General features: G+C 36.4%; 1 protein-coding gene across 6 annotated transcripts in view; it reads right to left on the bottom strand.

Annotated features, from left to right (window-relative positions):
- Positions 1 to 14900, bottom strand: part of CNKSR2 (connector enhancer of kinase suppressor of Ras 2) — a 224684-nt gene that overhangs the window by 114091 nt on the left and 95693 nt on the right. For 4 of the 6 annotated variants that reach the window (XM_062600518.1, XM_062600510.1, XM_062600550.1 and 1 more), the window contains exons 7-8: positions 11139 to 11198; positions 6573 to 6641 (exon numbers count right to left, since the gene is read on the bottom strand). The exons of 1 other annotated variant lie outside the window; for it this stretch is intronic. In XM_062600518.1, coding sequence (XP_062456502.1) covers positions 6573 to 6641; positions 11139 to 11198 — 129 coding nt within the window. The remainder of the gene's footprint in view (positions 1 to 6572; positions 6642 to 11138; positions 11199 to 14900) is intronic. One more of the 6 variants, XM_062600526.1, reaches the window with a different exon arrangement.

Here is a 14900-nt window from a genome sequence, read left to right on the forward strand (position 1 = left end):
CCTGTGCAGAAAGATGAATTTAATAGCTAGAATACAAGAATCACTCCATGGAATACTGTAGCCATTATTAGTAGAGGTACATTTAGGATTATGATCAATTATAGCTTATATAAAAATACTCAATTTAGCTATAGAATCAATAGCTTGACTATCATCAATGGTGAAGCTATGAAAGCCTATCAAAATCACCTACAGATAAAAAATTGACTGATTTTGCAGCTGAGTTCTTAGTACAATTGAATTTCTTCTTATAGAGACATTAGTACCTTCAAATTCAGTCCAGGTGCATATTCCCAAACTGCAGCCAGTGCTGGATAGAACAGTCTATGCTATCAGCTACATGAGAACATTTTTTTTCCAAAGAAAAGTAATGGAAGAACCCAATAGTCAGCTGACCAGTTATTCATATATGCTCATCTAATCCCATAAGCAACTTACCAAGGCTCTCTGAAAAAATAGCTGTCCTTTCTGGAGTACAGCCAGGACAGAAAGAAATCTGTGCTTGTGACTGAGCTGTGGGATACAGCAAGTGGCTGCAAGTGATCAAGACTGCACCCGGATCTGGAAGTGGATACTTCTAGGAGTACAACATACTGGCACCGAGCTGAAGTCCTCATCATACAATGAATAAGAGGATAGGCACCTCACATTGCATCAGTATCTTCTGTTACTTCCTCCAAAGATCTCCTGTAGTAATACTGCATAATCTGAGCCTTTCAGAGCTTGACCGTTGGGCAGCTACATCAGTAGGATACTGTGGAGGTTAATGTGCCCAGCATATATTCTTCAAATGCTGAGGTGCACAATAACTCTGCAGTCAAGGGTACAGGTCAGGTACTCCAGAGCACAGATCAAATAACACACTGAAAGTGGGATGTCAGTGCCTGGGTCACTGGACTGAACCCGCCATTCATGAAATCTGAAGCATTTAAGGAACAACTTCTAACACTACTCATGACTGATGACTGACCCTGCACACATTCCCCTTTCATTCCAGGACAAAGTCAACCAGGTTTAACATTTTCAGCTAAGCTAGGCAGTTGGACTTTAAAGTAAAGTAAACTAGAAGCACTCACAGAGTTAAGCTGTGTTATCATTTAGGAGACAGAAAGCTGCTGGAAAGCAGTAAAGTGGGGTTTATGATGCAACTTAACCAACTCCACCAGTTGGAGACACAGGTGTGGCATTAAGTGTGAAGGTTTCATGTGAAATGAATGGAGGGAAACTATCTGAAGTTTGGCAGAGACAGGAAGCAGTGTGGGCTGGCCAAGCTTATGCTGCTCTGTCCGGCACAGATGCAACACTGACAAGTTTGTTTGCCAACTTGCCATGCCTGAGTTAGAAGTGCCAGTGGATTCCACCACTGACACAGCACCCTAACAACGTAAAGATGAGCCCATGATCAACAAAGTAGGGTATGTGTTTCCAATATCAACTTTGAACAAGCCTCGAGGATAAAACGGAAAACAGAGCAGAGGACAATAAGATATAGCATTTGGGCTGATGAACTGGCAAGGGAGTCCTGGCCCTTTCATATTCTATCAAACCAAAACCAAAGATGGAACAGCTCTCCTCCCAAAATGGATGCTTTGTCCAGGGAGCTGCTGACAATCAGCTGTGTTAATTTTATTTTTCCTAAATGTTTACTTAATTTGCAAAAGTATTTGTTGAATAACAATGTCAAAAATGAAATCTAGCTACATACATATACAGTTTCCTGATTTCTTAAAAGACTTTCACTCCTAGCGCATCTTCAGAGTACATAAGCATCCTTTCTCCCTGGAAAGTATTTCTTGGAAAGTACAACACAATTCATTTGCATTTGTCAAGTTTGTTGATTTGTTTCTCTTTTTCATTTATACTTATGTAAAAACATTTGCATTCAACATTGGGAAACACATGATCATGTTCCCTCACACATCTCATCTCTGCAATAGCACACTTCCCTGACATATGGGATATAAATATAACATATGTGTATATGTATTTACACATTTATGTAAAAAGAAATCTGTGTAAAAATAAATCATAAATATTACATAATTTCAACACATATTCTATGTAAAAAGTAAAGTGAATCACAAATTCGCAGAAAGATAATTTCCTTTTGAGAGGATCACAACAATTTAGTTCCTTTATCAACAGCATGTAATACTTAGGGAAACTGAAGAAAAAAAAAAAAAAAAAAAAGAACTGAACTGAAACTTTGAGAGGGAATTAGCAGGGGAGACTACAATTGCCATAATCAAAGTATGGTCCTCATACCCTGAAAATGTTTTACTACAGAGAGTTCAGGATAGAGCCCTGCAGAAAACTAGGTTATCTCCATAGAGACTTCTATTAACATTTCTGAAGAGGCCTAAAAATCTTTTAGCTTTAAACCTCACCTACCCTTAAAATGAAATATTCCTGTCAACAGTCATCCAACTTACAAAAACAGAGGAAGCTCAAAGATTTTGGAAAGGATTAAAATTATGATTTGGGAGACATCATCCCATCTCATCTTCCATGAAAGTACACACATGACAGCAACAGAAAGATGCTGAGCACAAGGCCTACTTCATTTGAACTTTTATGATTTTGCTGCTTTGTTTTTGCATGCATTTTCTATCAATTGGAAAGGGTCAGCTCCCCACAAAGCCTGTCAGTTTTTGTGGAAGTACTGAACTCTTCTTACAGAGAATCCAAACACCAGTTGCTTTCTTTTTCTTTGCAAGGATTAAGTTAGGATAAAGTCCAGAAAGGCATCAGACCCTTGCAGGGAACTAATATATAATCTTGTAAATAAATCACTCATTTCAGGAGAATGGTAGCAAAATCTTGAAGTTTTTTGTATCATAAATACAAAACTAATTCCATGTACAAACTTCTGCTGACTCAGCCTGGCTCACAAGAGCCCAGTGGAGTTTCCATAGTGGGGGACATGCCAGAAAGAGCTAGGCATTATCTACATACTGTAGTAACCCGCAGACATTAAGCACATAAAACATACCAGCTCCCACACGAAACAGACCACTAACTACTTGCCTATTTTGCCAAATTAAACATACTTTTTCTGCCAACCATATTTACATACATTCTGATGGGCTTTAGTGAATCAGCACGAACTGTAGAAATTGTAGAAAGCTACTTCTTCTACATATCGCATAATGCTTTCATTAGAAGTATATGCATAGGCACCAAAAATTCCTCCAAAATCTAGAAACCACTCACAGGAGATGCACAATAACAGCTATACAAGTATCCTGCACCATCACTGTCTTCTGCTTTGCATAGTTTCAGTATAGCTTTATCACTGATACAGCTGGAAAGACTATCACATAGAGTAGTAATTCACAAAAGAAATAGTATTGTTTCCTGCCCTTTTGGTTGGTTAAAATGAAGAGTATCTTGAGGCAAAATATACTCTTGTATGTATGGGAAGAAATATGAACACCACAGTACAGTGCAAATTATGAATCGCCCAAACAACTTTTTTAATGTTTATATTGGAAATTCTTTAGACAAAAAGGCTTTCAGAGGAGATTAAGGATGGAAGATACATGGAAGGCTATGGGAAATCACGGCCTAAATCCTTTGAATTTTAATGGGGGAGCCAGGCCTCTCAATTATTGAGCCATCTAAAAAAATTCTAAGCTGTAAGGCAAAACACTGACAGAAGACTCGCACAGCTGTCTAATCTCAATAAACCACAGTTTAAAAGGGACAGCTTTCTGAACATTAACTACAAACTGACTTCAGGCATAATCTTACTATTTTTTTATTTTAAAAATTCAGGAGGTATTTACATTCCAGAGGTCCTGCCAGATACAAGCGGATTACATCCTGTTGCGCATGGTTTCTATCAAAAGAGCAAAAGATCAGGGTAAATCCTTTGATTTCACTGCCAGAGGAAATACCATGAAGATTAAGCATCGCCACAAGCAGAGGATGTCAACAGTGAACGGAAAAAAATGATTTGACACCCAATTTTAAGATATGTATAATAAAAATCAATGTAAGTCACTTAACTATTCTCCTACTTTGTCATCCTACCTTTTTCAAAATCAGCAGGCTTTTCTGAAAAAACAGACTTCCATAACTGAAATGTGATTCTTGCTAGCTAAAAAGTTGAATTTTAAAAATAATTATATGGAGTTTCTCTTTCTTATGTCTATATTAGTTCTTAGAAATTTATATTATCTAAACCCAGATATTAACTTAATTTTGACAAACAGAATACAGTGAATTTGTGAAAATACAGAAAAAAAAGTTTCTTTCTAAAATGCATCTTTTAAGTTAGATTTTGTTAGATTTTGATTCTCCAATTAGAGGACATCACCCAAATAACAGTTACGTTAACTATACTTCCCTATCATTTTAGAGCTAAATCTTTACAAGATTTAGTCATAACTACTTCTATAGACAATATAGGTGATAATGAATGATGAGTTGAAAGCGGCAAGTTGCAAGGCAGGCCCTATGATTTCAACTGCTAAAGTGTGAAAAAAATCAATAAATAGAAAGAATAGAATACAACATCTTCAGAATTCTTCACTCCAAAGGAAGAAATAATGTGAGTAAGAATACTTCTCCCTGGAAAATACACATTTCCAGAACTGAATCTCATGACACTAGCTTAGTGTCACTTAAGACACTAAGCACCTTAGACACTTGCCAAAAGAAATAAAAAGGCAAGAAAGCCATAAGATGTATAAAAAAATTCTGGTTGTATAAATTGCAAAGTGAATGATCCACTCCGCTTTGTAAAGGCAACATGGAAGACACTACTATATTTCTAAGAAAATGTTAACTAACTATCATTGAGGAAAGTCAGTATTAAAATACAAGGGAGTTTTTGGTACAGAAAATATTAAAAGTGCCAATTGTTTTAGATTACAATGTTGATACAACAGAGTAAGAGTAAAAAAAGTAAATGTATGTTTTATTCTATTACTATACATATCCTCTATGTCAAATGTTGCTTTTGCAAAGTAAAACTGAGTTAGTCTTAGCTCCCTATATTCCTTTTTCCTAGAACTACAATCAACTTTTTTCTGCACATCATAAAATTCATAGCTTCTTATCTGCAAATGCCAAAACATCTAAATCTTAGATTTAAAATTCTATTCAACTATGTAAGAAAGTTCATCTTAAGGCTTGTCACAATATTTTTTATATTGTTAGAAGTAAGCATCTGATCTTTTTGTCAGATAAATATAGTGGAGATATGTCAAGAAAACCAGAATAATACTTAGCCGATGGAAATTTTTGAAGGTGATGAGGCAACTTCACTTCACAGGTACCTTCTAAATTTATAGGATGAACTAGTTAGCATAAAGATTGAAAGCTTATTGAGGTCCTTCTTCAGATTTGCACAGATTTGGATATTCAGAATAATAGTTTTTTAAAACTTTTTATATTTATTATATTGATGTCATAAGCTCTCTTCATGGGCAAGGATACAGAAATCAGTCATCAATTGTACATGTAAGTATCATGTGACACAATAATATTTATCAAGAATTATACCAGGAAAAAAAGGCTTCACCCTGTTCTGGTTAGATCAATCAATTTATGTTTCCTAGCTGAAAAGATAGCTTCTCATCTGTTACGTTCTGTACATGTACAGTATGATATGAAACTTAGCTGGAGGGTGTAATGAAATATTATACTAATTTGTGCAGAGGAGCTGACATGATGTACTGTGGCCTAAAGCTGTAAGTGGAACCCTATGGGGAATGAAGAAACACACTTTTAACAAATGATTGCTATATTAATAATGGAAATCTAGGATCATATTCTGTCAGCTAAATTGCTTGCAAGGATACATGTAATGAATTCCACATATTGACTTTCTCTACTCAAGAAACTTTAGAGAAAGAATAGTTACTTTTTATATTGAAAGTCTGCTCCTTTTAATTACTAAGTCCTCTTCGAAAGAAAAGTTTATTTTTATTTTAACAGTTCATCAGTCCTAAATACAATCACCAGGAACTAACACGCAACTCTTGACTCTGAGAGCAATGTGCATGGTTCTACTTGGCTGTCTATCATATATAGATTTATTTCATCTTCACTTTTCAGGTATCTAAGTCAAGCTAGATAACTCAAGGTATATATGTAGAAATTTTACCTGCTTTTGTTTTTGAAAAAAGTGCTCTAGGCATTCCAATAGGTTTAGAAAGTAATAAATCTTCTAGCTTCCGGTAAGCAATGTTGATCTTAAGCCTAAAAGGATCCAACACTTCCAGCTCCCTGAATCCCATCTACCCAAACACTCTATTACACAAAAACAAGTCTTCATTAATAGAACAGGTATGCAGAAAACACCCTAGCATAACCCAAGCCTCAATTATTTAGTTTAACTTGGTAATACCTCCAGTGACACTCAGATGATCAGGGTTAAGCCTGCATATTTTAAGAATTAAGAACTTAAGAATGAAGTGCTTTCAGAAAAGAAAAAGGAAAATTTAGCTGTTAGAATAAATAATAATTTATAAAACACAGTTTTCTACACATTTCTTTTCTATACATGCTGGTGTGCCATGACACCGCTATCTCCAATTGACACAGAATATAGTTATACATACCACAGTTTGGTGATTAACTTGAATCACTTCATCTCCAGCATGGATTTTCTTGCACCGATCTGCAGGTGACTGAATTTAAAATAAAAGAGATGATAAAGAATACAGTTCTTACTGGTCATCATCTCTCTTTCAGCAGTATGATTGCTAAGCTATGTTAGATTAGATTGATAGTTACAGTCTATTGTGAAATAAAAATATATATATTTAATAAATTCATTGTTGTTGGAGAAAAATAATCTGCACGACTGTACATAGACAATCAATGAATATTTATTTTATTAAAGTGTAAACCAGTCTTAAAGATTTCCTTAACTTCATTCTGCAAAAAGTCTACATTAACCTATCTGACAAGAATTAAGCCTTGGAAGCCAATCTTTGGCTGAAAGTTGACTCTATCAGGACTAAATAGCAACTGCTTCAAAAATAAATTTCATAGCACTGCCTTTCTATTCTAAATGTTTTCTAAATTAAAAACATTTAGAATAAAAAGAGAACGTCAGAGAACTTCAGTAAATCACTGTTCTTCACAGTGTATACAAGGAGAGAGAATCAGGTACCAGAGACGATGGTCATAAAGTTATACTATAACTTCACGTCTGGATTATTATTAGGATGAAAGAAATGCAGTTAGGACCAAAATCCTACTAAGATCATACATTCAAAAAGCAAAGAAGTTTTTTCCTTTGATTTTGCCTCAGAAAAATAGAAAAAACCCCAAAAAAAAACCAAACAAGCAAAAAACCAGTTTCTCCTCTTCTGCTATCTATATGTACAATCAGTCAACTATTTTCTGAGTGCCCCTCCCCCTATTTTTAGAGGAAAGTAACTTCATTAAGCTTTTCACAGAGTGACAATATATGACTTTTCTTATTCAGCACTGTGGCAGCCAGCCTATGAAGCTGTTTAATCACCTTAAAGGTAAAAGATGAGAGCGACCCTTCAAAAAAAACAAGGTACTCAGGAGTAGGTTTCCAAAGAGCTGCTAGGAATTTTGCAAAAAGGAATTGAAATTGAGTCCTGCAGCCATACCGTGACTTTCTAGTGCAACTCCACATCACTTGTGGCTTAAGTTAAGAACAGTGTTTAAATAGAAGATATCCAAGGCTGAAAGAACAGTAACTTATGACTCAGCTCTTGGAGGCATTACTCAGAATATCCCAAATCATCCTGGGCTGGTAAACATGTAATTTTACTTACATAAAGAGCAACAGCCTTGACTATTTGGCACTGCTCCAGTGCTAAAAGATGTTGGCTGAATGATGTAAGGAAAAAGTTTAACGCTAGTAACTACATTCCATTGATCTATCTTCTGCCTATCACTACACTACTCAAATTTACTCTACACTACTCAAATTTACTCATTCATACATCTAAAAGATCTTTATAATCTTGCTGTGCTTTAGCTCAGATGCCTAAGACCTTCAAAGTGTCTCTGTGAGTGAATCCTGTGTTATTATGTCTGTACTCAATGGGATTTTATTACAATACAAACTTTTCCCTTCACTAACTTCAACACTTGCACTTAACTCTTGAGAAAAACGTTACTTTTGTTTAGCAGTTTGCCAAATCTGTAAAACATGATCTGAGAATCTTCAGACTAAAAAATCATTGCAATTATGCCTAGGAATGAATAACACCACAATCTTAGACACAAATCGTTTCTACAGGAGTCCAAGGCTATGGTCTTATTAGGAGGTTGTGGCTTTTGTGCCTTACTGCTTTTCCTCCCAAGTAAGGAAAACAGACCTTACAGTTGAGAAATAGTTATCTTTTATCATCACTGTTTAGGGAAAACAGGAACATTGATAGTCTATTTCTTATTATAGATGTGTATGCTGATCATTAACCAAACTATTCATGAAGCCTCCCCTAGGAGGAACAGAGTGGGTCACATCACAGATAAATCTACATGAGATGGCAATGTGGTTCAATCGTCTTCCCATATGAGGGTAAGGAATTTTACTTCAGATAAGGTTTAGTGTTGTCCTCTAGGCTAAATGTTGTCTTTGTCCCATTTCTCCCCAACATACCCAAACTATCCAAAATACCTGCTTAGACCCTCCTGCCCTCATTAGGGGCTGAAGCAGATTTGATTTGTGCCCAGAGTGGAAACTCAGGTATCATTTCTTCTGAAAAGTGTCTCCTTTCTGAGCTCAATAATTACAACCTCAAAAATTACACAGTAATTGGGGACACTGGGAGGACTTCGTTCTAAATTGCGCTCCCGCTGTAAAACATGATGTTGATATAGAAGTAGCCCATGATAGGACTTAGAAAATACTCTTCTCAATTAGAAAACTAAATTACAAAATTACTTTATTTGATGAAAATATTTGTTCTGTGAATTAAAAGAATCTCTCATCACTCACCAAGAAGGCTATACTCTCTTACTGGACTGGTACACCCTTTGTAATTGTTACTTTCAGATACAAGAGAGAAGAATTGAACCAAAAAGCTTAGCGTGCTCTGATGCTACAGGACCACCAGGGAGAATCTCTAAGGGGGCACTGACCTCTCAGAAGCCCTGCTCCCTCTCAGTTCAAGTTTCAGAGCTTGGCTGCTCTGACCTGCAGGGCCAGCGTGTTGGGAAAGATGACTCCTACTGCTGAACACCAAGATCCAAACACCTATGGGCTTTGTAGCTGGACACCAAGCACCTCCAATTGCAAACAGATAATGCAGGATAGTGGATAAAAAACCTACAATGTTATATTATGCAGCTAGCGCCGCTAAGGTACTGCATTTATTAAAAAGACAAGTGCTTCTCTGTGATCTTTCAGGGAAGGCTCAGATAAAAAGTTTTGCCAACATCTCATTTCAAGTAGCAAAATAAGAAAGAAAAAGGCATAAGCTTTTGTTCAAAGGCAAGAGAATTTGGATTCTTACTGTTTTTTAGAAGTCCAATAGGACTAAAAAAGGTAAAAATGTCAATATGAAGAGCTCAGATCTCATCTGCCCCATCATGTCTTTATTTTCGCCTTGTTTCTTTGATGTTTCTCCTGCCATCTATCAGAATAATACTTGAGTATTTTTTTTTAAGCAAGCGACTAGCAACTTTGTCTTTGAAAGCATGAGACACCTTACTTTCCCTAAGGCATTACTTATTTTCAAAACATTTTAACACACAATAGGTCTTTCCCCAGATAGCGGACTGCAGTCTCTCCATTTGCTTTGAGCGCCTCCAGGGTCTTATAGCAAGTGAAAGTATCAATAATGAAGCAGAAAAGTCATCATGACTGAAGCTTCCTGATGTAGCTTTAAATTATATTCATGAATCATGAAAGATAAGATTTTTAAGGGAATGCATTAAGATTTTATTCTTATCTCTGCTCCTGGGAAATTAAATCCAATAATAGTAACTCATGGAGAGAAATGGTTCCATTTTTAATCTGAGAGAAATTCAACTTTAAAAATCCTCCCCTCTTCTCCAAATGTCTTCTAGATTTGACACAACTATGGTTCTGTTGTCTGTTTAGTTTTGTTAATTCCACTGATGATATTGAAGCTGTAGGTCTGACACCCTAGACTTTTGATTGCAAGAAATTTCTCTCATGATTTCCTTATTCTAAGGCAAGTGGCCCACGGAACAGCCTGTCCATAGCAAAAGAAGGGAGAAAGGTTTCCAGATTGCAATTCGTATGAAGGGATGAAAACAATATTCATTTTCTCTTTCCCTTGAGATATTAACAGAACCCCATTGCAGATCCAAGGCAGCAGCTGTAAATATCATAGACGATTTGTGCTTTCCAGAATATGACACAGTAGCAGGACAAGTACTTCCCACAGCTTCATTTTAAGAAAGTGTCATCAGAATCTTCAAAAGGAATTCCCTCAACCGTTAAGGAGCAATTCAGCATTGTATAGTGGCCTGTTCTGTGTTTATCAAAGATTATGGATTAAAGCCTTTCTCCCCTTAAAGGATCATCGTGCCCATTCCCTACGAGACGCAGCCAGTTCTGTAAAGATGGTGTACAAGGAAAGAAGAGTGTATTTCAAAGAGAGTTAAAAGTAATCTATTACGTTTTGCTTGCTGTTTTGATACCTTCCATGAGAATTAGTATACCAGTAATAAGTTTTCCTTCCTACAGGCATTATTCAGAAGTTCATGCAGAAACATATGGTTATTTGTCAGTGTGAAAGGATGTCCTCATGTCCATGCATTTATCTATTTCAAAATAAAGCTTTATGTTGGAAAATATAAAAGCTGTTTTTCTAATACTACAACTCCAGCATATCAATTTATACTTACTAAAAACATTTATCTTCTATTCACAGTGCAAGGTAACTCCAAGATAGCAACCTCTTATCTTGATCAACTAAAGTGTTTTAAGTGTATTGCAAGAACAAATCAAAACTGGTTCTCCTGGATCTCAGCTACAAACAACTCTTTCAATTCTGAGGTACACAAGCAAAAGCGCTTCTGCTGTCCAACATGCTATTGGTCCTCAACAGCCAACCAGCACACTTTTGCAAGCAAAATGTAGTCTATAGCAAAGGGAAAGCATAAACCACAGGTAAGATCAAAAAGGCTACCAGGCCTGAACATACAGTATTAACAATACTTACATTTTCTGTTGTTCCAGTAATTACATGGAGACCATCATATGTTGATTTAATGTACATACCCTAAGAAAAAGACATCATGGGAAAGAATTTTTAAAGTGTTTCACAAACCATCACCATCCAAACATAACTTGCACATCTCTAAAAATAAAAGTTTTATATAATATGTGGCCCTTTAAATTAACATATGCCATAAGGAATATGTCTCTGGATAACAAAGTGCTTTTTGATACACTTAGAGAATAGCCTAAATGTTTCTGGCTCTACGTAGCAGTAGCAACCTAAGGCTTTTACCACAGTCATCTCCACAAATACTCCCCCGCTTTCTTTATGTACTCCACAACTGACAATTATAGCAACAGTAGCATCTGCTTACAAAAACAAAATTAAGAATTGCCTTAGGATGATCAATACTTCCATTTCTTTTTGGAAGCTTTCTGGAAGAAGGTTTTAAAAGACTTGGATTCTCTGGTAGGCAATGCTGCAAAAACAACTTTCAAACTGGTAACTAATGCTCTGAAATATGCCTGAAAAAAAACAGCTCTAAGACTTTCTGACTGCCTCATTCATTTCAATGAGCTCTAAAGCTCAATTACAACAATTTAAATGTCAACTTTGTTAGCTATGTCAGTTTTTTGAAAAAATATGAGAAAGAACGGTTATCAAGATATTAGCAGCAACCATGCTGTACATGACAGCTTATGAACAGACCAAAGTTCCAGCATGGGTGGTTTGGGACAGTATCTGAAACCTGCTTTTTCTCTGAATCGACATTCAAACAACATTTTAATGGCACCACTAAGACAGTGGGAAAAGGAAAGGTAACGGGTATACACTATATTTTCAACAACTTCTGGAGAACCTCACTTGCTCCTGACCAGTTCACAGAAAACAGGTAAATACCAAGCATTAGAGTAAATATCATCCCCATAATGTGCTTTCTCTCCTTTTAATCCAAGTACCACAAAGAAGGCTGTTCTTAGCTGAGGAACATGGTGTGCTTACCAGTGATACAATACAGTAAAGAGGCAGAGAAAACTTTTATCAGGTTGGACAGACCTAATTCGGGACCAGAACTCACAGAAGTTCTTGTAGTGGGAACAAGGATCTGTCCCTGCTTTCCCTCCCTCCTGCCCAGTTAACAAACTAGAGGATAGACTCAGGAAAAAATTAAGACTTTCTCAGGAGAGTGGACTCAAAACTGAATTCTCCTTTTACTCTGCACAGTCTGTAGCAGTAATTTATGGCACCATTTCCAATTATCATTTTGGGCTGCCACAGCTAGAAGAGAACAAAGCAAGGACCTGTTTTTTCTACACGGATAGGAACCCCCCTGCCATTTTGCTTCAACTTCCATCTCTATGCATATTTAATACTTTTTTCATTGATTGACTCCTTGCTTTCCTGCTTAACTCAGTTATCTCAAATATCACATGGCAATTTCTTACACATTTATCCTCACAACACCCCTGTGAGGTAGGGAAATACTAATATAAACATATTTTACAGACATGGAAATGAGCCACACAAGAGGCTGAGATACATCAATACATTTGGCACCTAACACCTACTCCCAAACAGATGAAAATCAGGACCTAAATCCCTCTCTGGATCTAAGTGATCTGACCTGACTGGACACCTTGCGACATGGCAAGGAGCTGAAATCAGGCCAACTGAGTTTCAGGAGATCCAGCTCTAAGGGCTGGGACATTCAGCCTTGCTTGCTGAATGCCTCCAGATCAGTGCAAGCCACAGACTTCATGGTGGCAGGTCCACAAGGGCAACTTCTGAAGAAAGCTATATTTTTACTTTAATGACAGTGAGTTATCGCTTTTGACTTAAGCATTTAGATGATAAAGTTTCATTATGATTTCAATTTTTATCTAATCCAAAGAATAACCATGATTTTCCATCTGGATTGTTTTTGCTTTTATTGAGGTTATAGTTCTGTACCAACAATTTAGTGGCTCAACATGTTTCACTGAAACACTACAAAACTTTACTTCAGCAAAACTAAGTGTAAATGTAAAAAAAAAGACTGAATTTCCAGCTGGATCTGAGTGAGGTTTGTAAAGCAAAGCCAGTACAAGACAGGAACACATGCAAATCTATAATATCATGAAATAAAGAAACAGTAAATAATGTCAGGCTGAACGCAGAGGTCAGAGTCTCACACTTGCCACTTATGCAGTGCTTAGCTTTGTGCAAAGCATAATTCTGAAGGATACGAAGGACATAGAAGTATGCTGTGGTGGTGGACGGCAACTCTATCCAATGTAGTCTTCTCTAGAAATTAAAGACTTTTAAGAATCAAAAGGTTTGATTTTTCTTAATGGCTAAGATCAAGAATTAAATGGGTGCACTTTGGGAAAGAGGAAGAAGAGGAAAGCTGTGAGGAAATTTGTATTTATTCCACACATGCAAAATTAAGAATGTTACACTACTATTATATCTTGTCAGTTTTGCAAGAGTCAACATCATGTTTACAAACATAATTTTAAATGAGGAAATGTAACATTTTGCCATTGCCAAAAGCAAATGCAACAGAAAGCCGATCTACCTTGTTTTAAGTGAACAATGATATATGGGGAAAGGTACAGAGAACTGAATGTTTCTAGGGTTTACTGGAATCCGCTGTAGAATATCACAGACCTTTACAAGTATTCCCCTCTTTGTCTCCTTGCGGCTACGCAACACTAACAGTACTCTCAGTGATCAAGAATACAGGGTTATTGGTGTGTGTTGTTCATTTCTACTAAAACAAATTAGCAGAGATAAATCTTAGGTATCGAAAAATAACTCCAAAGCCCCTATGAATTCACAAGAATCAGTTATGTCAAATAAATGGAAAGATAATTCAGTTAACGTGCCTGAAACAACCATCAGGTAACCACCATAGGAATCTGGAACAGAAGCACTCTCCAATCAAAGACCAGGTAACTCAGGCTTAATTACCCAGGTTGTTCTGATCAGCTATGGGAAGAAGTCTAATCATAAATGAGCCAATACCTTTTATCTTGGTGTGAACTATTATTCAGTTAAGGGTTAGAATAAAGACCTTGTATTTTTATATTTTTTAAGACTGTGACAGCAGAACTTGATATGCTTGTAACACGTTTTACACAACGCCACATAGAAAGTACACAAGACACTAGTTCCATTTTATCATATACCTAACTGAATTTTCACTCTTTCATTGTGACAGTATCTTGATGCAGTACCCCAAGATTGCACGTGCCTCTTTAGCTCAGAAATGTGTTCCAAAAGTGCAAAACACAGCCCAAAATTAATCTTGTGTGCTTCTCCAATTCAGCTCTAGAGCTCAGCAAGGTCTGAGACTAAAATTCAAACAGTTTTCAGAAAATTGTTCATAACTTCTTCCCAACTCCTCCAATATTTCAAGTCAAATAACTTGGAGAAATATTAGGAATAATAGTACCCTGGACTTCTGGAAAATACTTCCTAGCTCAACCTCCAGCAGTGCACCTTTAACAGGCTGCTATGCTCTGCTCTGTCTGCCACTTGTACTTTATTTATGGCTCTTTTGCACATGAGAGGCTGATTTTTTGTTTTCTTTAGTGAGCAAAGAGGAACTAAGAAAAATTAGTCTATTATTCTGGCATATTCACCTTTGTATTTTCATGGTAATCTAGCTAAGTGAAGAGTTGGGATTTGAAATTATATCACAGTACACAAACTGACTAGCATTAAAGTGAAAATCTGAACAGTAAAAACTGAAATTCAAGATTAGTCTGTCCCAAAGTT

This window comes from Rhea pennata, chromosome 1 (assembly GCF_028389875.1).
Source record: "Rhea pennata isolate bPtePen1 chromosome 1, bPtePen1.pri, whole genome shotgun sequence".
In the NCBI taxonomy this organism is placed as follows: Eukaryota; Metazoa; Chordata; class Aves; order Rheiformes; family Rheidae; genus Rhea; species Rhea pennata.